The sequence below is a fragment of the Pterocles gutturalis genome, unplaced genomic scaffold (genome assembly GCF_000699245.1).
Source record: "Pterocles gutturalis isolate BGI_N339 unplaced genomic scaffold, ASM69924v1 scaffold15880, whole genome shotgun sequence".
NCBI lineage: Eukaryota > Metazoa > Chordata > Aves > Pterocliformes > Pteroclidae > Pterocles > Pterocles gutturalis.
Window position 1 is genome coordinate 13442 of NW_010143694.1, and position 24429 is coordinate 37870.

A 24429-nucleotide genomic window follows, 5' to 3' on the forward strand; every position below is an offset into this window, starting at 1 on the left:
TAATGATTTGCATTTGAATCCAGAAAATTGGCTTATGACTCCAAGCTGATTTTCTCTCACTGATTTTCACATGGCATTAAGTGCAGGAGGATTAAATACCTGGGGTTTTCTCTGTTCCAAACCAGACTTTGCTATCTTCATTTGGAAGTAAGTTCTTCATTAGCTGGTAACTCAACCTTGTGCATCACTTAATCTTTTTCAATCCTTCACGACTCTTTGTTTCTAACAAAGAGCTTTAGGATCACTCTTGTCACTCTCATATGAACCAGGCACCACTCCTGGAGTATTTAATTTTCACCTTGGTAAGGCTGACGGCTGCGTAGTCCTGCAGTTCAGAATGGGAGGCCAAAAAGTGGAAGTCTTGGCCCTGGGATTGAGAGCTTTGATATTCTTTCTATCCCTTTGTGTTTATCCTATCCAGTCCTTGCAAACCACACCAAATTGCTGTACGCTTTGCGGTCCTTGTCCCTGGACTGGGACTTGTGCAGCCGCGTGGTGGTAGCGTGTGCTCATAACCACATCCCCCTCTCTAGGGATGAGCTCCAGCTCGTGGCCAGTCCTGAGGACGGGGCCATTTTGTCTTCTCTTGCATTTGCCAGCTAGATTAAGATAGTGTAGCTGTGCTGGGATGCTCTCACACCTCTATTTTCCTGCACAGGCTCATGGATGGGTAGTCTTTTAAGATTCTCATGTCTAATAGGTTGGATACGCTCACTCCTCTGGAGGGCTGTTGGTTTCAGAGCACAGCCCTGACGTTAGTCCCCTCCGGGAGTGGATGGCATTAGGTGTAACCTTTTCTGTGTTTGCAGTGGGTGGATTTTACCCAGAATATTTCAAGCCATTCTGGGTTACAATTAAATTCAATGCAGATTGACAATGCAATTTTGGTAATTTGACCGTACCCTTTTAAAAGTCGCTTATGGCTACATTGGCGTAAGCCACCTCATTTTTATAAGATTAGTAGGACCCGGATTAGTCAGCAAATGACACTGAGATCTTCTGGGGAAAACCCAAGGTGATAGTATGAGATTAATATTGATAATTTAGAGCCTGAATAAATGAGATGCCAAATGGCCTAAATTTAAATCAGCTTCAATGGAGCTTGTTGGGATGGGCTTTCAGTAAGTGAGGCTCTTCTTTAGGATGGGCTGTTATTCTGCGTGTTCTGCTTGTTGCGTATGATAGAGAAATTATACACCTGGTCCTAAACGAAAGTGGATGTTAAACATTTTACTGTCAGCTATTTCAAGGCTCAATGTGATAAGCTCATTGTCCTAGGTCTCTGTACCTTCCTGACTATTTATCTGCCTCTCGTAGCTCCTGACTGTGTGATGAGTTTGTGTTAATTTATGGTTCTAAGGCGCTTGTGTCGATCCAGGGGATGGCTTATATAGAAACACTTAGATAATAAAGAAAATATATGCTGTGTTCAGAAACCTTAAAAGTTGATATTTTCCAGGTAATTGTGAAGACAAGAACAGAATACCAGCCTGACCAGAAGAACAAAGGAAAACTCAGAGTGCCCAAAATTGCCGAATTCACAGTCAGTTTCACTGATGGTGTAACAGAAAGACTAAAGGTAAGAAATGGTTATTCTGCTGCCTTCTGATGCGAATGCCATTAATTTTAAAATAACTGAATCAAAGTGACAGTAAAGACATAACAAATTTAAACATTCCACTCATTGCTAGGGTCAAAGAGAGGTTTATCTGTGTGAGTATAAAGGTTTGGGGTTTTTTTAGGATGGGCATGAAACTAACTAGATCTAAAGCAGGAAATGTTTTTCTTTTTCCAGGAAAAGTTATGAGAATGTTTTACAGCCCAAATTGAAAGTAAAACATGTTTGAATCTTTTTCTTCTCAAACGTTTGTGTTTAAAAAGAAAAAAAAATCAGTGAGGATTGATTGAAACAATTTCTTTCATCTTTTAAAAAATCTTTTATCTTGTAGTCAAGCAACACTTTCCATATTTAAAATATGTTATTATTGTACAATTATATTATTATAGATTAAAAGCCATTTCCAACTGGATAAAAGAAGAGATATTAGACAAGTATACAAGCATATCCTGTCCTGTAAGCAGTTTTGCTTCACAGGAATTGGAATTTTCTGATGAAAAATGTTTCCTTGAGAAATTTTCAACAGGCTCTAACTCAAACAGAAACTCATGAATTATTGAGTGCCCTCAGTTCCTGTTGACTGCAGCAGATTAGAATGGCTCAGTTCCTCCTAAAATTAGACTCCAAGCATGTAGCTGCTGGTATTTTTTCCCTTTTCATTGAGCAGATACGGTGCTTTTGCTAAACCACAGAGCATGGGAGTGATAAAAATGTGAGATCTGATTTCACATTTCCAAAGTCAGAGGAAATATCAATGATTTGAGCAGAAAACATAGAGACCAGGCAGTGCTAAGCAATAGTCCTGCTCCTTGAAGAGCTAGGATTGAATTTATAAATTTTTGTGAAAGGGTATCATCCTCAACAATTAACAGGAATTGACTCAAGCAACTGAATAGTCTTTAATTCAGCCCAGTTGTTCTTAGTTTTGCAAGAAATAAAAATGTTTATTATAATTATTTTTGAGTAATTTGGAAGAAAGCTATCATTTTTAAAACTGGAATGTGATCCAGGAAAAATTGTTACCATTCATCCTTGATAAACTTCAAGATAAGGATTGTTGACCTTATTGAAAGGAAGAATGTTTAGCTTCTCTCTTCTGAAGCACTCCAGAATGGCACTGTTTCTGTTTTCTCCAGAAATTCACTAACATATATTTCACAAGGACAATTCTGTTGCTTTCATCCAGGATATTTAAAGCCATAATTTATTCTTAAGAGATCTGTGAATAAATGTTTATAGCTTCTTGGGTTTTTTTGGTTTTGGGTTTGGTTTTTTTGTTTTTGTTTTTGTTTTTCCAGTGGACATTGCGTTTTGATCTAAATGACTTCCCAGGGGCTTACATGCTGTTGATTTTGACTGAATTCCTCACTGATGTTATTGCACGCGTAGTACCTGTTTACCACCAATAGTGACTCTCTGCTGGTATCACTAGTAAACTAAACAGCAAATTAGCCACACTTAAATCTCCAGCCTTGGAAACCACAGCAGACATTTTCCAGTGTGAGCAATGTACAAATCAGAACCAGACGCAATGTGCCTGAGAAACAGCAGGAAATGTGGAGTCTCCTGGAAGTGATGTGTTGGTGTGTGACCCGCAATAAATGGCATTGTTGATATTGTAAGTAAGGGTGCCACTGGGTATTTACAACTTTATCCTGCAGCCCTGAGCAGTGTTAAAGTCAGTGTAAAACCAAGTTTTAATCCCATCAAAAGGTCTTTGTTATTTAAAAAACAATCAAGAACCTCTCATCCTTACACACTGTGTATGCTGGAGGCCATAAGTTATACGTATAGCTCATCCACTGCTGTGGGTAAATCTCATTTCATCTACTCTTTCTATAGAGTGTCTTATTTTTCCCATTCTTCAAATAGCCAACTTGCTGTTGCATTCAAACCTCTCCTTTCGATGTGTTTTTCCCTTTCCTCTCCCTGTTTTCGGCGCAGTTCTCCCGTCGCTCTCACCCAGCAGCAGCACGGGGGAGCGGGGGTCCAGCTGCTTGCCCAGCATTGACAGAGGGTTAAGCTGCCTTCCCCTTCGCTGCGTGGTGGGGATGGCTGTGGGAGCTCTGCCTCTTCCTATGCAGCCTGGCAGGATGACAGTTTCATTTTTAGGCTATTTCCTTTCCCTAAAGTCCGTATGATTTCCATTCTCTGCTCTTCAGTGTCAACTTATTAATCACTCAGCTTCTCATCTAATACTGGATAAGACTATAAGCCTCTCCCTGCCTGCTTTTCATAAAGCTTCCATGTATCATATTAAGTTTGTAGTATTATTTCCTGACAAAAATGAGCTGAGATAATAGGTAATATTTCATTACCTTTTGTACTTCTTTTTTTTTTTCATTGCACCACATTTTTATACCAGTGCATATTTTTAGTGAAGTTATTAAAAATACTGCCCTCTGGTTATAAACAGGCCCATTATCTGGTACTGATGAAATAATTTTACATTTGTTTTTTGTAAGAGGAAATAATAGTAAATACTTAACTTTTATTAATTCAGTTTGGCTACACTTTTAAAAGCTTAAAAAATATAATATAAATGAGATCATCCTATTTTCTTTTGCTGGCTGGTTGCTTTTTATAGCCTTCTAATACATGGTGCGTTGGAAATATCATCCACGCCTTCTTGCTAACATACTGATTAAAATTATTCATCTATACTTGAGCCAGGCTGTTGGTAGCTATATGCTGGCAGAAGCAAGTGTATCATCCCATTGGTTTCTGCAAGAGAAATGATGGAGAGAAAGGCAAAAAAGTCCATCCAAGTGTAGATGGTCCATTGGTTCAGTGAGCTCCAAATATGTGAGATCTGTATGGGAAATGCATGTACAACTGGTGTGAGTCCACAGCAATGCTTGAATTCAAGGATTTTCATAGGGAACAGTTTTGCTACTATGGCTCTACTAATCTGCATATGAGGAGCAGTGCACCTCAGTACGTGGTACGTGTATGCTCGGGAAAGAGACAGGACAGTAAGAGGGCGCAAAGAAATAGCCAAGAGGTCCTCTCCTGTCTGCTAGTGCACTGCTTTGGCATCCTGGAGAATAGCAAGAAAGATGTCTTGTATTTTATTTTTCACTCAGAGTAGAATTATCAATTCAAACAGAAATATGGCAAAGTGAATCTCTGTCATTACAGAGTATTTGTGGAAAAATGCTGCTGAATTTCCATATTTATGACTGTGCTCCCCACCCACTAGTAATCTCTCTGGAGAGGTTTTTAACATTCTTGCTTCAATCAATGAAGTGCCTTTCTTTCCTCCACTTTTGGTCGCTTGATATGGGAATGTTCTCAGGGAAGAGGGAAACTCTTCCCGAGTTCTTGGTTTGTGGTGTGGCAGAGTTTTTTTTGTGTGTGTGTTTTTTTTTTTTTTTTTTTTTTTTTTCTGAGCTCCATTATACAGAAGAGCAAGATCCCTGGGGGAAATTTTGGGACCATAGGAACATGGCAGTCAAATTCACAGATGCCCTTTACTCTGCCTTTTGAATATCTTTTATTGAAGAGTCTAATGAATTATTAGACAACTTTCTTGCATGAGCAAGCCAAAGCCAGACTCTAAGCTTATGCATGCATATTTTTCATCCATCCAGAATAGCACGGCTCTGAGCTCTTTAATTATCGTAAAGAAGAGACTGTCCCTAGGCAACGGTTCTTACTTCACACTACCTCTTCCAGGAATTTTAGATAGCTTCTGCAACTTGTCACATCTCCTAATAGATGAGATTATGATTCTGTGTAGCTCAGCACACAGTGTCCTGGAAGTTTGACCAATTAGGCTTATTCTTCAGCTGGATGAGTCACCCCATACATACTTTATAACAGATGTTTAAATCGTTGTGTGTAGATGGGTTACAAGAAAATGATGTTAAAATAGTGTTACGGTTGAGCCATCCATACATAAAAGAAATTTCTGTTATCATTTTACTCCTCCACAGACAAGCAATGACATTTTTTTCTAAGCTGACTGGCAGTGATTTATAGACCTTGCCTCCTCCGGACTGTTTATGCCTTTGGAGTGTATCCCTCTAGGAAGTTTTTGAACTGCAAAAATCTTATTTTGCATTAACGATGTATATACCAAGGTTTCTCAATCCGGAGGGGAATAGTATCTGGTATTTGCCTTCCATTTTGCATGCTTTGAAGGAGGTAGTGCATGTTACCATGCTCAGCCATCCAGTGATGACACTGAGGTGCACTAGAAGAGGTCTGCAAATGTGATGACTCCATCACAGAATCATGTTCCTTTGTGGGACAACAGATCTAACCCTTTGCATTTGAGGCAGGGCTTACTGCGTCTTTTGCCAGTGACAGGTGTTACAGCTTTTAAGAACAATCTCTCATAGGAATATCTTCATTCTCATGAGTTTCTGCCTTATTTCTTTCTATCAATACTGAAACAAGATCAAATGCTCTTTTGCTTTTCAAAAGATTATCCATTGAAGGAAAAGTCTTGCTGCTTCTGGAGGACAGGGTTTCCAGTGACTCCTTTTGTCTTCCAGCCACTCCAGATAACACAGAAATCAACCAGAAGTGTTTACAAGGTGAAGAGTGGGCTTCTACCCACTTTCTTGGCTGTCACTTGTGTTCAAGACGTCAGCACCCTGTTTAAGAAGAAGCAAGCTGGAGAATAGTTGCTGATGGATTTTGTGGTTGATCCAGTCAGACCCAGTGAGTGTGTGTAGCCCTGTGCTGGCCCTGAGTTTGCCCAGATTTTTCTGTATCTCCACCTAGCACCAGAAAAGGTGCTGGAGTGGCCTTTCGGCATAGGCTTACAACATGGAGCATCAGGTTGGCACATGTGCCTGTCGGTTTCTGGTTTTGTGCAAATTGCTCTCTTTATTATACAAGTTCACGTGCAACCGGTTTGACCTCTGCTATCACTAAATGCCATAGAGCTATTCATTACTGCTTTTTCAGGGAGACAATTATTTAATAACTACTAGCTGGATGACACTTACCTGCCATAGTTATCTGACTTCTCGAGTCTTCCACAGTTCTTTTCTTTTCATGGATCATTTTCTTAAGAAAGCTGAGGTTACCAGTCTTTCAGAGTTAGAATAGTTAATCTATGTACTTGCCTTTAACAGAACAAGTTGGGAGTGGGTGTATGGGGGATAAACTGAGATATTTAAAATGTTTTCTTGTGAGCAGTTCATCTACCTGGAAAAATCATCTGCAAGTATTGATCATTATGTCCCTGAAGAAGACTGGGAACTTCACTCTTTTTTTCTAGAAGTTGGCAAGATCCATTTTCAGAGTCACTGGCTGTGTAATCCGTTCCTGTTGAGTATGCAACGACAATATATTTCTTATCATTAGATCTACCCTCTCCTCCCTCCACCCTGAAGCTGCTCTGATACATGCAGATCCAGTATCAGTGGTTGTAATTATTCACCACGTTTTTCATCAGGTTCTTAAAATATAGTGGAACCCATTCGAATGTTTCTGCTATGGAAATGTTCATACTGAAACAATTATTTTCCTCTGACCTAATGTGAAAGATTTAGAACAAAATCGGTTTGTCTCCAGCCACACCCTACAAAGCAGACATTGATGCAATAATTGTTCATTATCAAAAACAAGCCGGTATCTGAAATACTTGCCTCCTAATTAAGAAAGATTTTTCTGAGCCAGGGCCAGAGCTTGGTTTGCTGTTGGTAACAGGTTTGCTGAGATGGAAGATGCTTCCCCTGCTTGCACCTCTAGAATCTGGCCCATTGCATCCCCAGGGTATTCAGCTGGATCGTGTAGTATAAGGATCCTCGTGTCACAGGCACTGCAATTCAGAGGAAAGTCCTGGGTTTGTATGCTTGTGGAGGACGTGGGGAGCAGGTCTGGATCACTTTATTTCTGTGGGTAAGATCCCCTGAGATGTGAGCACAAGGTGTCTTGTATAGTGTGGTGCAGAGAATGGACTGCCGAACGACTGCACTGTGAGTGTACCTTTGAGAAACACCTCATTTCCCTGAATGCGTACATTTATCTACCTGTGCCCCACCCTTGTTTTTAAAGAACCCATCCCTGCTGCAGCTGTCTAGGTGGCAACTCTCCCTTGCTCTGCTGCACACACACCCAGCCTCCCTTTCTGCTCCTTGCTCCCCTTCCCAAAGCCCCCGTCCGTGCCACGGTTCCTGCAAACTTCTCTGTGGTATGTTCTGCTTTCACCTGTAGGCTATTGCTTGATGCGGATAGTTCTTCCTCTGACTAACAAAGGAATGAATCCCAGAAAAATGGCATGGGGCTTTTCATTGTGCCTGTTCAATAGCTAAATAAATTTAAAGATTCCTTTAATTGTTAAGTTACCACAGGGCAGGAGTAACTCGTAGAGAAAGGACTCCTCTGAGTGTGAGAAGGACAATTTTCCTTACTGCTTTTTAATGCTAACAATAACAATGTTACCATGGCGACTGCCACATCACATCGGTTATCTGGAAGATGCAGAGTGGCTGCTGAAAGATCCCATTACACTGACTAATGCGAGCGGTGCTCGAGGGAGGGAACATGCTCCAATACACAGAGATTTTTCTCACTTTGCTGATAATTGCTAATGTGCCTGAGATGTTGTTTCCAGGCTGCACGGCACTCGGATGGGCAGAACAAGGGACAAAGCGGAGGAAACTGAGGAAGGTGAAGGCACAGGGGAGCAGTGGCAGCAGCATTCGGGCATCTTGCTGCACCGGCACCAGCGCTGGGGACGGTATCACATTTTTCTGTCGAATCTTGCACTCAAAGAGGGTCTTGGAGAGGTGTTAGAATAAAGGGGTTGATTTCAGTCTCCAGGGAGTGATTTGGAGACTTATTTTACTCCCTTTGGGAGTGCCCACCTCTCATCAGGCAATCTCCTTTCCCAGGGGGCTCAGATGCAGTGGGCATGTTCTTGTGGAGCTGTCAGGCAGCCCTCACTTCACCTGAGTCTTCTCTGGACAGTGATGGAGTGACTTGTCTCTGGATGCACACTTTGTCTTGTCTTTGGAGGCTGAATATTTTCCACTGCAATGCAGAGGGTCACAGTTTGTCCTTTCTCACAAACCCACTGCTCAGCCCTGCCTGGCTTTTTGTCTGCTTGCACCTTTGTGGATTCAGACTCTCACTCGTGTGCATGAAAGAAAGTGAGAAATGTTGCTCATCATCGTTCTGCCTGAGCTCAGAAATCATTCTTCTCCTCCTCTGGCTGTAATGGGAAGAGAGGAGGATAGGTCGTATCTGTCCTGGCTGGTCTCACAGCTTGCATGGAGATAGATTGATGGAGCCATTTGTGGCCATCAGTGACAATTCGGAGCTGTGAGGATGAGCTGAATGTGGATTTGTGGCTCAGCTGCCAGAAAACAGATTGTTCTGACCACATCCCCAGGTATGGTGCTATAAACCCTGCAAGCTTTCCCCTGTCTGGCTAAAAGTCTGGGGTTTTTTAAGAGTTCCCAGCTACTACCTGGCTTTCTGGTACAGGCTAGGTCCCAAGAAAATAAAGCCAGGAAGAGTTGCCATGTCTAAAACACACACAAGAAAAGTATATTTTGATTTAACTAGAATGCTCTATAGGCCTAGAAAAGCAGAGGAAAAAAAAAAGACATAGCTTCTATGTGAAATGGGTCATTCCTTAAAGTGTATTCTTGTTTTATATTCTTTTTACAGCAACACACACGTCTTCCACAAAGTCAGCAAAACCACCTCAAATATATTTTATTTTTGCCATCTGCAAGCACTGATAGAGTAATCAGCTGAAGAGATTTGTTCAGGGTTATTTTTTTCCTAAATTGCTGTACAGAAAATGTCTAAAAATGGAAGTCACAGAGAATACTCACGAGTAAGGGTTTGTGGGGTAGACCTGCTGAATGTAAATTCTCCAAACCATGATATATTGGAGGAAGAAAGGGGTAACAGAGCAGAAACCTCTACTGACCCTTTGCTTTGGAACAAAACGCGTGGAAAAGATTTTCATAAGCAACTTCATGGAGATACCCATTCTGCTAATTACAACATGTAATTACAGTTTCCATTGAGTCTGAACAATTTCTTACACTGCATCTTTGTCTCCAACAACACAATGCCAGGTTTCATTCTGGTACGTCTGTCACCCCACAGCAAACCCTATTTGTTGGGTAATTAATTTTCTTGTCGGCATTTGAGGTGGAATGAAATATGCTTAATGCTAGTTTGGCTAATGTAACAGAAGGGGCCGAATGGGATGGAGGCAGAAAGAGTTTTCAGCTGACTGAAGCCAAGGCAAAGTTTATTGACTGTTGTGAAGTGTATTTTAAGTCTTGTAGCCAAACCACAATGCTAAAAAAGAAAAAAAAAATCAGGGAAGTGAAATGCTTCACTCATAATTTTTTTTTTACATGTAATGTTTCATTCTTTCTATTTATAAAGCAGGACAGCCTGCTGATTGAATGTTAAACAGACCTGAGCTCCCTTTTGTTAGTACTTGCAGATGTATTAAGCCTGTTGGGCCAGAGCCACAGCTAATGGAACTGGCCTCATGCCTTAGAAGGCATCATAGTCAGCTAGATTATTCATTTTTGTTGTTTGTTTTTAAAAGACTAGCTTGTGTAAGTCATTTGCAGCAATAAAGTTTCACATTTCTGATTTAAAATTGAAAGGCTTTTAATTCTAAAGTTACCCAGGAGACACTTTGCTCTCCAAGTCCTCACTTTGTCCTTGTATGAAGCACCCACATAATAAGTTTTTTAAGAGAAATGGGTGTACTGGACCATGCATGCTGCCATCTTATTAGCGTTATTTCCTGACCCGTGATGGTAGACATAGATGCTGAAATGCATGTGAATGTGTTGACCTTCTTAAAGGAACAAACTTACAATTGATTTTTTTTTTTAACCACAAGAGTGCGCTGAACAAAGGTTTAAATTTGTGCAGGCTTGACCTCGATTTCGTTTTATCTAAGAAGTCCATGGGACTGGGGAGTGGTAGGGGAAAGTTATCTTGGGCTCTGGCATGTAAAGAGCTTAAATTGTTCTGGGCATCTTTAAATGAAGTCTGCTGTTGTTGGTGGCAGATGAGAAAAATGGTAGTGTCATGTGTAAAATCAAAATATAAGAAAGTGATGGGAGAGGCAAATACACCAGAAAACATAGCTGGAGGAATGCCATTTTGTGCCTTAGCAAGTACATCAATACTCCAGTCTGAAAGGTTTGCTCTGAAAACTGCCCTGCCTGTGGAAGAAGGCAATTTCATAAAGCAAACAGACCTCAGTGTTTCCCTAGAACCAGCCTGATCTTTGGCCGTGGGATGGTGTTGGTGTTTGGGTGGTTGTGCACACATGGGCCCAGAGAAAGCCAGGCTCTTGTAGACTTGGATGGTTGGAGCTTTGGGTGGATCTTGGTGGAGCTTGCAGGGAGCAAGCCGTGGAGCTGGACCTGAGCGTGTGTCAGGTGCCAAGGAAAGCCAGCAGCAGAACAAGGAACACAACCTGCATTTCCCAGCTCTGTTGCCATGTGCTAATCCCCGGAGCTGTTCTTACTCAGGGCTCCTAGTGCTTTCCCTGCACCAAATCCAACGTGAGGGAAGCAGGGAGAGGGGGTTATTTTGCATGTATGAGATTCTTCAGAGGTTGAGTCTAGGCAGGCAGAGGGTAGGCAAGGAGACATTTTATTGATGACTTGATTTATCTCGTATTCCTGTTAATGCATTTAAAAAGGGCTCTTGATGAGGTGAGGCATCCATTGTCATGTCCCACGTGAAGTGACTGGAGGAAATGTCACCACCAAGGCTTTGCACAGTGCAGTGGGAAGCGGCAGCATGTCACTGATGAAGGGTTTGCTGTGGAGATGATGTATTTGTCTACTGCAATCCCACTAATTGAAAAACCATCTCAAATTAGTGATCTGGAAGGAAGCCTCTTCCAGCATTGCTCAGCTCATGAAGTGGTGTGTCAGGTGTTATTAGGACCATGGGTTTGGGACTAAAAGTACCTTTATAAGCAGTGTTCCTGAGTCACCCCACCTGTTTAATTTTGAGTCGTTGCTTCTTTTCTTTTGAAGGCAGCAGAGTCACAGAAGTACAGAGGGAAGGCTTATGATAGTTGAAAAAGGAAGAAAATATTCTTGTAGGAGGAAGGGAAAAAGACCTTTAAACACCTGTGTGGTCTGCCAAAAAGGCCATGTATTTATTTGGTGTTCCTAGAAACAGTATTATAGCATCTCAATATACCATCCTATTCTGATGAAGGATGTTTATGGCATTAAATGGCAGAAAAGGAAAAGCGAACCAAACAGAGCTTTTTATTTACCTAAGTGGAAAGTCACTAATATTTGATGGTGGAAACATCCTCATTGAAATGGCATTTTAGAACTTCCATAAGGAACAGGGACTTGGAAACCAACCCATGAATTTTCCATTCAAGGGGTTTGACTTGGCACAGAAAGACCTCATGCAGACTGCAGCTGGCACCAGACACAGCTAAAAAGATCTGAGGCTATTAGTGCCTAAACAGCCACTAGAAATTATATTACATGATGGAGACTGGCTAATATAATTGAGCCAGCTAGTTATTGTGTGCATAATTTAATTATTTGACAAATTGCTTAGAAACACGGTGTTCTTGTTCCACACTCATGCTGCAATCACAGTATTACGAGGCGCAGAGCAGAGGAGTTCTTGGTGGGTACGTAGTCATCTCAGAAGATAGATGGTTCTTTTTAAGATTTGCAAACTCAGAGAGGTTCAGTGGTGTAGTCGTGGTGGGGGGTCTATGCGGAGATGTATAGAGCCAGTGGGGACATGGCTGGGACAGGAACTGGCTCAGGGACAGCCAGTGCTGTTTCAGGTGGACACCTTTGAGGCTTTAAGGTAGTTGGAGAAATGACCCTCTTTTCTCTGCTCTGTGAGTCTTTTGGACTTTGATTGCTGGGCTGTGTGGGCTGAAAAGAACCCATGAAATAGCGGAGCAGATGCGAGATGTTTTTGGACCCCAAGATTATACCATCCTCATGGATGGTGTTCAGGGTTCTTAGGAGAATTGGGGCCACATTGGTTTATGGGTATGAATTCTAAGATAAAGGACCAAAAAAGACCTCTTTAAGCTTCATGTAAGAAGAATTGTATCACTAAGGAGTATTTTCCTATAGATCTGAAGATTTAGGTACATGACTAAGGACATTTTACTCTTACAAAGCATCTCCTAAGAGATTCTACTTAAGAATCTGGACACCATCTGGAATAAAGCTGTACTGTAATAATAAAGGACAAATCCTACATCTTCTTGAGCAGTACCAAGTAAATGTGAAGACCCAATTATGTCACTTTTTTTCAGTTAGCCTTTCAAAATTTCAGAGGCTAAGCTGTTGCTATAAAATCAGAAAAATCAAAAACTTATTACAAAAGGATTGTTAAAAATTGGAAGTAAAATGCCATTTTTGAGGAAGTACAGCCTAATCATTTTTACCTGCAGAGTAGATCAGGCTGTATAGCCGGGTGCTGGGCAATGCACCTCACCATTTCTTTGTCTGAGTCTAAACAGTGGAGCAGCTCTTCCTGGGGTGTATTTCAGAGTCCTTATCCCCTTGGTTGATCCATCTGAGTGACCTGTCAGCCTGTGGCTCCCTCCCTGCTTACATGCCTGGGTTTTCTTACATTGCCCTGTGGCAAATGGATTGATAGTTTTGTGAGTTTTTTTCTTGCAGGCAAGTTGTCTAGGTTGACAATGGATTGATAGGTTGGTTTCCAGGTGTAACTATGGAAAGAGCCTTGTTGCCTATCCAAGAATAGCTCCTATGCCCTTCTGTGAAAATAATCTTGACAGATTTGTTTATAACAAATTTTGCCTCATTCAGAGTTTTTCTCCTTCTACAAAGAGAAAATTAAAACCAAGAGAATTTCTTCAACTGTGTTGCCTATTAGAGGTCACAAAATTTCCCAGTACCCAGCAACACTGAAGGTGTCTTGGAGAACCAGACGTGGCATCGGCAGTGGCATCCTTTCCTGACAAACCTGAATGTGAAGAGGGTGAGACTGCAGCACAGGAATGGACAGAGGCATCTGGCTTCTGAGGTCCCTTATTCCCATTACAGCTGCTAAGACTAGGAAAAGTGTGCAGAATTTTGTGGGGATTTTCCTGTGGTAAATGATCTTTACCTGGGAATTAAACTGGTCTCCTTCACGGTAACACACAACTCTACACTCCGAGAGCATTAACTCTTCTCTGGGTGCTGCTCATCTGGCTGGTTTTTCTATAGACAGCAATGCTTTTCCTGGTTGTGGCATCTTCTTGTCCGTACTCCTGTTTTGAGTGTATGTAAGCATTTATATTGTGTGCTCTGAGCAGTGGGAAAGGTGTCTAGAGTCAAACATTTATTTGCAGGTTTAGAAAAAAATCATGCTTGATATCTAAGAAGTGCCACCCATGCTGATGAAAATCCCTGCTTGCTCGCCTCTTGCAAGAGTTGCATGAGCACAGAAGAGATATTCTGCGTTATTTTCTTCAGACAGGTTGATAAAGATCACATCATCTGTTCGTATCCTGAGAATTGCTCCACTAAGGTGGCAAACAGAGGGTGGCTTCAAATGCCTGGGCACCTGGGGCTTGTGCCTTGTCCACAAACAGCAAGCGCTTCTTGCTGAGTTCCTCCAAATCTGGAATGAATGTATCTGGTTTCCCCCCAAATAAAGGGCAGCATGGTGATTTTCCAAATGGATTTTAGCCAGCAAATAAGGCTGCTGCCTGAGTATGAGCAGTGAGGGTCTGAGCTTTGGTAATGGAGCACAAGGGTTGCAGTGCTGTACCAGACTACCAGGCTCATTGTAGTGACCCAGAGGCAGATGTGTCAGAGCAACATATGAAAACCCAAAATGGACAATTTCTTACCCCTCTGAAGACATCTGAGCCTACAGAAGGTGCCTACTGATTTTAGTGTCCCCTGTAGCAAAGTAGAGGAGGTTTAGACACTTGACTGCCTTTGTGGATCTGGGTCTGAATGGCTGGTTCATGCCATCAAATACGAGAACTCGGTGGGGGAAGAGGGGACTGTGCCTTTTGTTTTATTAAGCCCTACTTCAAGCCATGTGGAGGCTCTCCATATGAATGTCTAATCTTTTTGGAATCTTACTGAGCTCCTTCTGCTGACCGTATTGTACAAAGTAAATTTATTAGATTAATTGTGATTAATTTCATAGAATAATTGTGGTTTGGGTTAGAAAAACCAACCCTTTTTCAAAAGGTGTTGCTTCACAGTTTTGTAGGATGTCTTCTGTGTTTCACTGTGAGGTGGTTTGCATTTGAATGCCTGTGTTATTTTCTCTTCCTATTCAATTATTTTTATTTTTTTTTACCATTTTTATGCTGAGTGCTTGCAGCGTGTGACACCACCAGTGGAGCCTGTGAACAAGACATAAAGGCGGGATGACAAGCCCTGACACCAGGGCCATGATTATAAGTTATGTTCTTCCAGCTGCTAATGCACATAATATGTGGCTTTAATGGGAGCAAAACCACACACCTGACAACTCACCAGCACAGGTTGGATGCTGAATACCAACAGAGAGCCGTCCGCATCCAGTCCTCAGTGGGAAAAAAAATATTTGTCAACTCAGTTCAAACAGTGCATAAATTCGAGGGAACTGCCGTCTGTGGACAGACCCTTCCCCCACCTGCACTGCCTGAAAATGCTCATGAATAACTGCTCTGTGCAGTAGTGTTCCCACCAACCTCTGTTCAGGATCCGCATTTCTCTGCTTCCTTTTTTCCCCGGGTATTTCCAGACTGTTCAGGTTTCCCGGGACTCTAAGGCACCAAAATAGCAGACTGGTTTGTGTGACAGTGACACCAGCTCGGCACTGGTTTGGAGCTGCCTGCAGGCTCTGTAGCTCGGCAGGTTAGCAGTATTGCTGTCAAACCCCCAGGGCTTGATTTTTGGAGGGACCAGCAGCTCCCAGCTCTTGTTGACTTGGGGAGTGAAGGGTGCACACCCTCTCTGAAAACGAAGGGCATAAAGCAGAAAATTTTTGCAATAAGGGCAGAAAATGTAGAAACTTTGCGATAGAAGTGGCTATTAAAAGAATGCCCTGCTGTTTGGATGTGGCATTGTTCTCTGGTTTGCTTTTAAATAAGGCTTTTTACTGTGGCTAGAGAGGGAAAAAGGGAATTTTTGATGAAAAACAAAAGTCATGGGCAGCTGTTGAAATCAAAGAGAGTAGGAAGGGTACTTTGATGGACAGCATGAAAACCAGGTTAGCTGGAACACCACTGCAATTAGATATCACCAAAACCTTGTGGCAACTTATGTCCTGTTGCCTGATGAGAATATATATATTTTTTTTATCTGTGCTGTTGTGAAAATGCAACATGTGCTTCATCTATGGGGAACGTGGGGAGGAACCAAGCCAAGTGTGCTATTGCTGCTGGGAGGTTGACATCATCTTTCATGGATGTTAAGGGCTTCTTTCCACGTTTTGTGGAGGATGGGGGGGAGTTTTTTGGTGTGGTAATGATGTTCTCTCTTCTCCATTCCAGCAGACAGTTCCCTCTTAAGGGAACCTTTGGGAATCATATGAGACTTTGGGGAGGGGGTGGGCGAATCCCCCCCTTCTTTTACCCACTCAAGCAGTCACACGTGACAGATTCATGCCTGCAGCACTTCCAGGTTTTATCTGCTCACTAAATTTTATTTCCCCTCTGTGAGTGTTTATATTGCTCAGAGACTGCCAAGGTTCATGTTAATCATAAAAAAAAAAGTGGAGGTTTATTAGGTATTGCAGCTCAGTGATTCTTTGGTGTTTGAATGTTAATGAAGCTTTGTATGCTCTGGAATAGCTGGAGAGGTGGATTTTAGCTCTGGCAGGGCAAAATATCCAGGGGTAGATTTTTCTTCCCTTTTCTCTGGGTTTTAACATCTTACGTGACATTTCATCCCAGAGCAATTTTACACTATGTATCATCATGTGTAATATCGTGTCACGCTGTAATTTTGCAAGTGTGTGAAACAGCAGGAGGGAGGTGGGAATGGGCTCAATTACACCCGGAGGGAGGGGAGAGCTCAGCAGAGGGACCTGCTCCTGGGAGGTAATGGATGGGGTGTCAGTGCTGTGCTGGAGCAGAGCAACAGAGCTGAGGGGAATTTATTATTTTTAGGGGCTCGGTGGGCAGACAAGAGGAAAGGAACCAGTCAAATCGCATTACTAATAGCCATTTCCATAGGCTGTGCATGTACGTGGGATTAAAGAAACGAAGGGACATTCATTCTCCTTCCAGACAGCTCGGTTCTTTCTTTTTCTGAAGGCTAAAGGAAGAACTTGGCCGTTTTAACTGGCTCAGAGTGAGAAGCCTTCAAAGCAGCTTTGGTGGCAACTCTTGGGGAAGGCAGACACAGAGCCATTCCAGCTGAGGGAGAAATCTGGCAGTTAGGGGCTATTCCCCTTTCACAGCCTCTTCTCTGGGTGCTGTCAGCCCTGGTAGATCCCTCTGGGATGCAGAGGGGGAGGAAGGAACCAGGTAGACATTAGTGCAGCTCTTGCTAGCCATGATGATGAGGGTTGTATTTACCAAAGAAAGCTAGAGGATGTGCAGATTCTTATTTCTCAGGAACAAGAGGTACTTTCTCACTGAGTTACACTCTCTGCATTCCCAGCTGGCATTTGATGTAATTTCATTGACCTTTGTCTCTTCCTTTGCCCTGAGCACAAGTTTGTTCCTTCAGCTTAACCCAAGCCAGATATCTTTTTTCATTGTACGTTGTATTTAGGGCAAACAAACTGGAGAGCTGAGAATTTCGCATTTTCTGAATTTCTAGCCAGGGCTGCCCTGTAAGCATTGGCTTTGACAGAGCAAATGGTACATCTTGCTTTAGTGCCTTCAAACTAACCTCAAAGGGGGCTTGTGTCATTGTCATCTTTGTATTACTGCATAAATTGTTACTGGAGGAAGTACCAGACCTAACATGCTCCCCTTTTAAATGGGGAAGAGTTGATGAACGTCGGGGAAATGCTCTTCGACACTGGCCTGACAGAGCTGGGTTGTGATGGATCCTTTTGGAGAGGGGTCTGTTCTCCCAGGTACTTCCAGTAGAGAGTGTTGGCACACTTAATCCAGGAAGTCTCTCCTTTTGACTATACTTTTTCAAAGTGACTTTTTTTTTTTTCTTCATTTTTTAAGGTGTATTATGACTTCTTTTGGGGGCAGAAATCATGGCAAATTCCATTTCCATCTCCCTTGAATCCAGCTGAGACTTCTTCCTCTTCAGCACTATGAAAAGGAACATGGCTTCCCCAGGTTGGGAACCCAAGAGCTACCATAAAGCTGGTCTGAAATATTTCTATTCAAACTTGCAGGCAAGCGTGCTTTGATGGAGTGGAGGTAGAGCCCACATTTTCCTGGTCAGACTAGTGCAATTGGTACAACTGTACTCCTTTTCTACCAGCAACCTTTTCAGCACTCCAGGACTCTCTTGCACATGTTCTCTGATGAGTTCCAGCAGTAAGTGCTGCTCCCTCTGAGGCTGCCTTTTGCTTAATTGACCCATTTTGCAGCAGATTAGGCCCCAAGGAGGAGGTTAATATGAGCAGTTATTCTAAGAGGCGGGTCGGGGCTTCAGTGAACTGTTCGTCATTGGAAAAGCCCGTTATCCCCAATCTTCTTGCCTTTTTACACTTTATTCTGAAATATTCTGATTTAACAATGAACTTATGAATTTCTCCAGCTAGATATAGTCTCCACAACTCTCTCTTTCCTGAGTTTTGAACTGGATGTGTTGGGTCAGATTTAACACCATACATGCAGATTTAGTTTCTTTTTGTCTTAAAACAGCCACCAGAATTGTAGCTCTGGATCTTCCAGCATTGCAGGTGGCATCGCCAGGGCTGCTTTATCTCCGAGTAATAGTCCCAATGTGCTGTGTGCCATGTAGGAATACATCTCACCACGCAGTGCATCTTTCTGCAGGATTGATGAGGGTGAGAAGTATTTTCCTGCGCTCCAAGCAATTACAATGGCCCCTTTGAGTCTGTGCAGGGATTGCATGTCATACAGGTTCTCAGAATTACAGCTGCAATGGTGACCAAAGGAGAGAATTAGAGCAAAATTCAGTGTGAACCAATATTAAGCAATTAGTACATCTTTAATGAAATAATATTGCTAATATGTGATATTATTGTTATGTTAATAATATTTTATAGATTAATTCTGAGATGTGGCCAGCTTGCTCTTTATTAGCTGCTGTTCCTGACAAGCCTGTCCACTATACTGTAGGAATTATTTCTCTATTTCCCCACTTTCTACCATGACCAGCTTCCTGTACATTAGTTATTGAACAACTTCTGCCTGTACCTACTATTCAATTTCCTTGAACACCCACACAAGAAAATAAAAAGGATTATGACATAAGTGTAACAACAAAAGGGTGGATGAACCTGAATGACTAGATGGAGGTGAAAAATTTGTGGGTCTTCCTTGCTAGGGTGGTAAATGATAGTGATTGCCTTTAGTCCGGGTAGGTGCAGCCCTGATAGTGGGACGAGGGCATGTTTTGGAGGATGAGCACGTGCATGGTGTGGGGGTAGCATGCCTGCAGGCCGTGGCATTGGCTGGGGTCAGGCTCACAGTCCCTGTCACATCCCAAGATTGTGGTTCTCTCAGTGGATGGCTTTTGATGGGAACAGAGAAAATTTGCAACCCTGGACTCGGCTTCTGGTGCCATGATGGGAAAGTGGGATTCAGAAACAAACAGAATAAGGTTGTGGGTAGGAAGAAGCCTCACTGAGTGCTATCCCTCCTGTAAACCCATGCCTGACCCAAGCCTTTTGCTGTAGGAGCTTCCTCAGCATGAGCTCTCGCACAGGCTCGCTGAGCACAGGGACTGCAGCCCCTTCCCCATGCGGGCGAACATCCTGCAAAATGTGTGCTGCTGGGCTCAGTCCCCGGGAGCCAGAGCAACCTGGGGAGCTGCCGCAGCTCCCTCCCCGTGCTGCTGGCCCTGCAACAGCTTCAAATGTTTCCCTTGCTGCTGTTCCCACCCCCATCATCTCTGTAAGTGAGTTCATTTGATTGGGAACTCTAGTTTACATGGTAGCACTGGAGCCCCGGGGATTACGATATTTTTTTTCACGCCAATCCAGATCAGTGTGAGACAGCAGTCTCAACAGGATGGGTTGCTGTAATTTAGGCAGTAGGAGTCCAGAGCCATTTATGCTGCATTTGTGGAATTACCAGCTGGGACCAAGAAAGCTTTGGGGAAGGGGAATGAGAATGTGTTTGGGACCCTCACTCAGTCCTTTAGGGAGAACAGAGCTCAGCTAACATCAAGGATCCCGACATCTGAATGGGGCCAGGAAACTTGCTGTTGAATTAACTCTTTAAGAGAGACCTGGAAGGTCTGGAGAGAAGGGTGCTACAGCAAAGAAGCATAATGGTGCAGCAAAGGGATTGAGGAGAGGGGGAATATTTAGGCCTGAAAGAGGGTACTGTGTCTGGTACCTCCAACATGGGCATCTGCTCTCGGACATGCTATGGGATTGTACATGCTGGGCTTTGTTGGTGGTCAGGGTATTCTCCTTTTACAGCTTTGACAAATACCGAAGGATTCCTTTCTCCCACCCTCCCTTCATGCAAGGTACTCGAGGCACAACTCATCCTTGTCGTGTTGCCCAGAAGGCACAAAGGGAGGTGTGCTACAAAGGCTTAATTCTTCCTACCTGCTCGCCTACCTCTGCTATCAGAAAAGCAGGATCTCAACATGGTTATAAGGCAGCTTATCTGCACAGATTAGACCCCAAAGGTGGGCTCCGGCTGCTGGCGGATCCTGCTGGGCCAGCAGATGATGCTGCTGGTTGAACAGCTGAGAGCATGGGAACACAAAGCTGCTGAGAACACCAAATGCCTCAGCAAAATCCATACATTTGCAAGGGGTTAAACATAGGAATGTGCACTGACGGTCTGTGGGGATGGAAATGATGTGAGGATTCAGGGCTATTTGCTCTAGCATTCATTCAATTACCATGCTCAGTTAAGTACTGCACAGTGGAGTGAAGACTGCAGTCTGTTAGGATGGCTGTTACTATAAGTCATGTAATTACGAGGTTGCTCATATGCCATTTTAATATATGTAGAGTAACATTGTCTCTCTTTTGTAGGTCACTATTCTCATAAGCCTGGCTCTTGCATTCCTTGCCTGCATAGTGTTTCTTGTGGTATACAAAGCCTTTACTTACGACCACAGTTGCCCAGATGGATTTGTTTATAAGGTAAGAAACTTCAGACAGATGAATTTCCTGAGATAAGGATAGACTCTAATTGACTACATGGTTACAGTCTAGTCTGCATTTTTGACCAGGCCAAACAGAACATTTGGCAAGAATGTGTTGAAATGGGAAGATCGTGATGGGAAATGTGGACTTGCATCTGCCTCCATCAGCTACTGTTACACTGTAATTGTTGGGATTAGCATTTGGTGAACACTACAGACAGATGTTCAGCAACGATTACTCATATTTGTGAATGGATTTATTGCAGCTGGAATCCCATGTTTGCTTCCCACGTGTTCAAGTGTCTGAGGTTTACTGGCATACATTTTAATGCAAAGCAAACGCCCAGAGTGCTGGCACATGTGTCCTTTGTGAAAGGAATCTGAATTTGCTCATGTAGTTAATTTTTTGGTGCTTTTGAGCCTCTATCAAGAACAAAACCATGTAATTTGATTGCTAAAAGCCTGCTGCCCAGTGGTTTTATATTGAATATTCACAAAGATCTATTTGCCTAGTCTGTTGAGATTTCAAAAAAAAACCCCCAAGTTTTCAAAACAGTTCACTGACTCCTCACTGTGAATAAACTCATAAACTCACAGGAGTCTAGACCACACTGGGGACAGTCTGTGAGCTGGAAAATAGAGTAAGGATGTTGGTGTATTGATCATTGGTGAATTCTCTTAGGTTATATAAAAGTGAAGTTAGATGGAGTAATGAATTTCAGAATCAGATCCAGACCCGAACTTCTGAAAAGATTAAAGGTTTTGGACTCAGATTTCAGCTAGTGACATTGAACTGGGAGTTGGGGTATCACATAATTGAATAATAATTGTACCTGGGGCCCTTTGTGTCCTTGGTGCTACCTCGACTCTGATGAATACCAACCAGTCCGACAACTGTTACCTTTGATTGCTCTTTTACAGCTGTTGCAAAGTGAATTGTTTTATCTGTGCAGTTCTTAGCACACAAGTGTTCCTAGCGCAGCGGGGATGTGTGGGCAGTGTCTGCACAGACAGGATGCTCTGATAAGAGCTGGCCAGCTGGGCTGCGCATCCCACCATCCCCGACCAAGGTGGTCATCCTGCAGGTCAGAGATAATGCACTGTAAGAGAGCAGCACGTAAGCAGCTTACTCTGCCTCTGCCTGTCCTCTGCTTGTCTGAGGATTAATTCTGGACTTTGCTCTGCAGAGCTTCCAGTCCAGCATGTGATAGGATCTGCTCAGCCAGCCCTGCCAGGGCTCCAGCAATGCTGGTCTCTGTGCATGCCAGCAACATACCGAACCAGTCAGACCTTCTTTTTCCAGTCCCCATTTCCCATTCAGGGATGAAGTCAGCCTGCAGTCAGGGTTGCCAATAGCAACAGGTTTGAAGGCTGCTGCCTGACTCTCAACTTTGTGCGTTCCCACGGCGCTGAGAGGCAGTCGGGGCTGTGCAGCAGATGCTCTCGCTGCAGCAAGTCTGAGTCGAACGTCATCCGTGCGAACTGCTAATGCTGAGATTTTTAAAGTAAGAGTCTGAGGCTGATGGAACCACTCTGTACCTCTCTTGTTTCTCTCCCTTTCCAGCACAAGCGGTGCATCCCGGCCTCGCTGGATGCATACTACTCCGCACAGGATTCCAACTCCCGGGGCAGGTTCTACACCGTCATCAGCCACTACAGCATGGCCAAGCAGACCAGCTCCCGGGCTGTATCGCCCTGGCTGTCTTCAGGATCGGTAAACCATGAAGCCAAGGCTGCCAAGACAGAAGGTCATTAAAATTAACCAGTGGTGACGGGCAAAGTGGGAGGGTGGGGGGACAACACCATGTCTATACTGCATTGCTCTAGCTGAGGGTGCTGTGCTAACAGCATGACAGGAATAAATAAACCCCAAGTGCAGGAGTCATCTTAATGGATATTTCTTTCCGTGCATTGTTCTTGTTGATTTGTTACTGAGTCAAGCTCTTGTACAAAGGCATGTTTGATGTTGACTGTACCTTACAATGTAAAAATATTTTTAAATCATTGCTTAACTATTTGTTAGAAAAAGAAATTAAAAAACAAAAAAAGCAAATTAAATAAACAGCCAGAGAAGATAAAAGCAGCAAAGAGAATCCTGCACAGTTGTATCGTTGCTGGAAAGCTGTGACAGAGGCTAAACATGCAGTGAAGGAACAGCTGAAATCCTTTGGAGAGAAGGGGTAGAGAGAACCTGTTACAGAGACAGTGTGTTGTTTAACTTGCCAAAGGAGGGATATTTTGCTGTCAAATTGAATCTAGCATCAGTGTTCATTTGCTGATAAGAGAAATACAAGCATCCCTTTCTCCCTCAAACATATACATGTGCAAGCACACACGCGCACACGCACCCTTGCACAGTGCCACATCCAGAAAGATGTGGGCACTCTTACTGAGCCGCTGCTGTGCCTGGGCTCTTGGCTGGGCTCAAAGGATAAAATCCTCTTTGCTGTTTGGGTATGGAGCAGGATGGAAGCAGACAGAGGCTGCTGTAGTGAAATCATGAACATACTTCTGAGCACAGGGCTACGAGTCGGGAGATCAGGGCTTTATTTCTGCTGCTGGCACAGATTTCCTGCACGACCTTTGGCAAGTTACATGAGGCTTCATCCCTTGGGACCTCTCTCCTGAGGAACCTCTCAAGAGTGGTGATAGGATAGAACATAATTGAGCCTCTAACTTTTCAGCCCCCAATTTTCCCTCACGCATGAAATGGGATGCTCCTGCTTCCCTCCTTCCACTTCAGATACTTCAGTATTTAGTGTCATTCTAGGTAATTAGAGAGGGATGGCCATTGCATGCTCTCAGAGTACAAGGGTCCCATCAAATCTCTGCTTGCAAACATAGACCAAACCCCAAAGTTTAATCCAGCCCTGGCCAATGTAAAACATCCTCTCCCTGCAAATGACATTTGTGCAATTAGTGCAGGCTGCTGGGATTTAAAAAAGAAAAGGATTCTCTTTTTTCTGAGCTGCCTCTTGGCCCATTGCTGCAAAGAGGCTCTGCTCCGCGGTGGCTCAGGCAGGGTGGGACTGAGCAGCAGGAGCAGAGTGCACAGCGAGGACAAGGTTCTCATTTGACTAAGGCTGCTTTTTCAGATTTGTGGCTAGACTGGGATGGAAATTAGGAACTGGCCCCTTCTTCCCCTGCATTGGGCAGTTTTGTCCTCCATTTCGCATACATAGACACTAGAGAGTGAAAATGAGGACAGAACTCCTCAGTCCTAACAGGCATCATGATAAATAACTGTATAGTGTAGCTAACAATGTAGTGCCAAATGCCATTGTCTGATTTCCTATCCTTCCTTCCCCTTCCACCTGTAAATTCATTTCTCACTCAAAATGTACAAACCACCTCCTCCACCAACAATCAGAACTCCAGCAAACCACTGAACAGTTTATAATTTTGTGGTGTATTTTTTGTCAGTAGGTAGCAGAGACTGAAGTATTTTTTGGTGTAATTCTTGAACTTTTCTGACGGGTTTAAAATAAAGCTAGATGTGACTGAGTGTTTCTGTGGCTCCGGATGGTTTTTTTGGTGACTTGTGCTGTGGGCTAGGAGGCGGCGGGTGGAGATGTGTGTTTGTGCCTGGTGCTGCTGAGTGTGGCTGCAGTGGAAACTGCA

The 24429-nt window shown here is 43.2% G+C and overlaps 1 protein-coding gene across 2 annotated transcripts in view; it reads left to right on the plus strand.

Annotated features, from left to right (window-relative positions):
• LOC104459908 (neuron-specific protein family member 2) overlaps positions 1-23090 on the plus strand; it is a 36523-nt gene extending 13433 nt beyond the window's left edge. The window contains exons 2-4 of one of the 2 annotated variants that reach the window (XM_010084835.1): positions 1460-1579; positions 20696-20806; positions 22373-22836. In XM_010084835.1, the coding sequence (XP_010083137.1) occupies positions 1460-1579; positions 20696-20806; positions 22373-22564 (423 nt within the window). In that variant the 3' untranslated portion in view covers positions 22565-22836. Of the gene's footprint in view, positions 1-1459; positions 1580-20695; positions 20807-22372 lie in introns of both variants that reach the window. The other variant, XM_010084836.1, reaches the window with a different exon arrangement.
• Positions 23091-24429: the final 1339 nt, after the last annotated feature.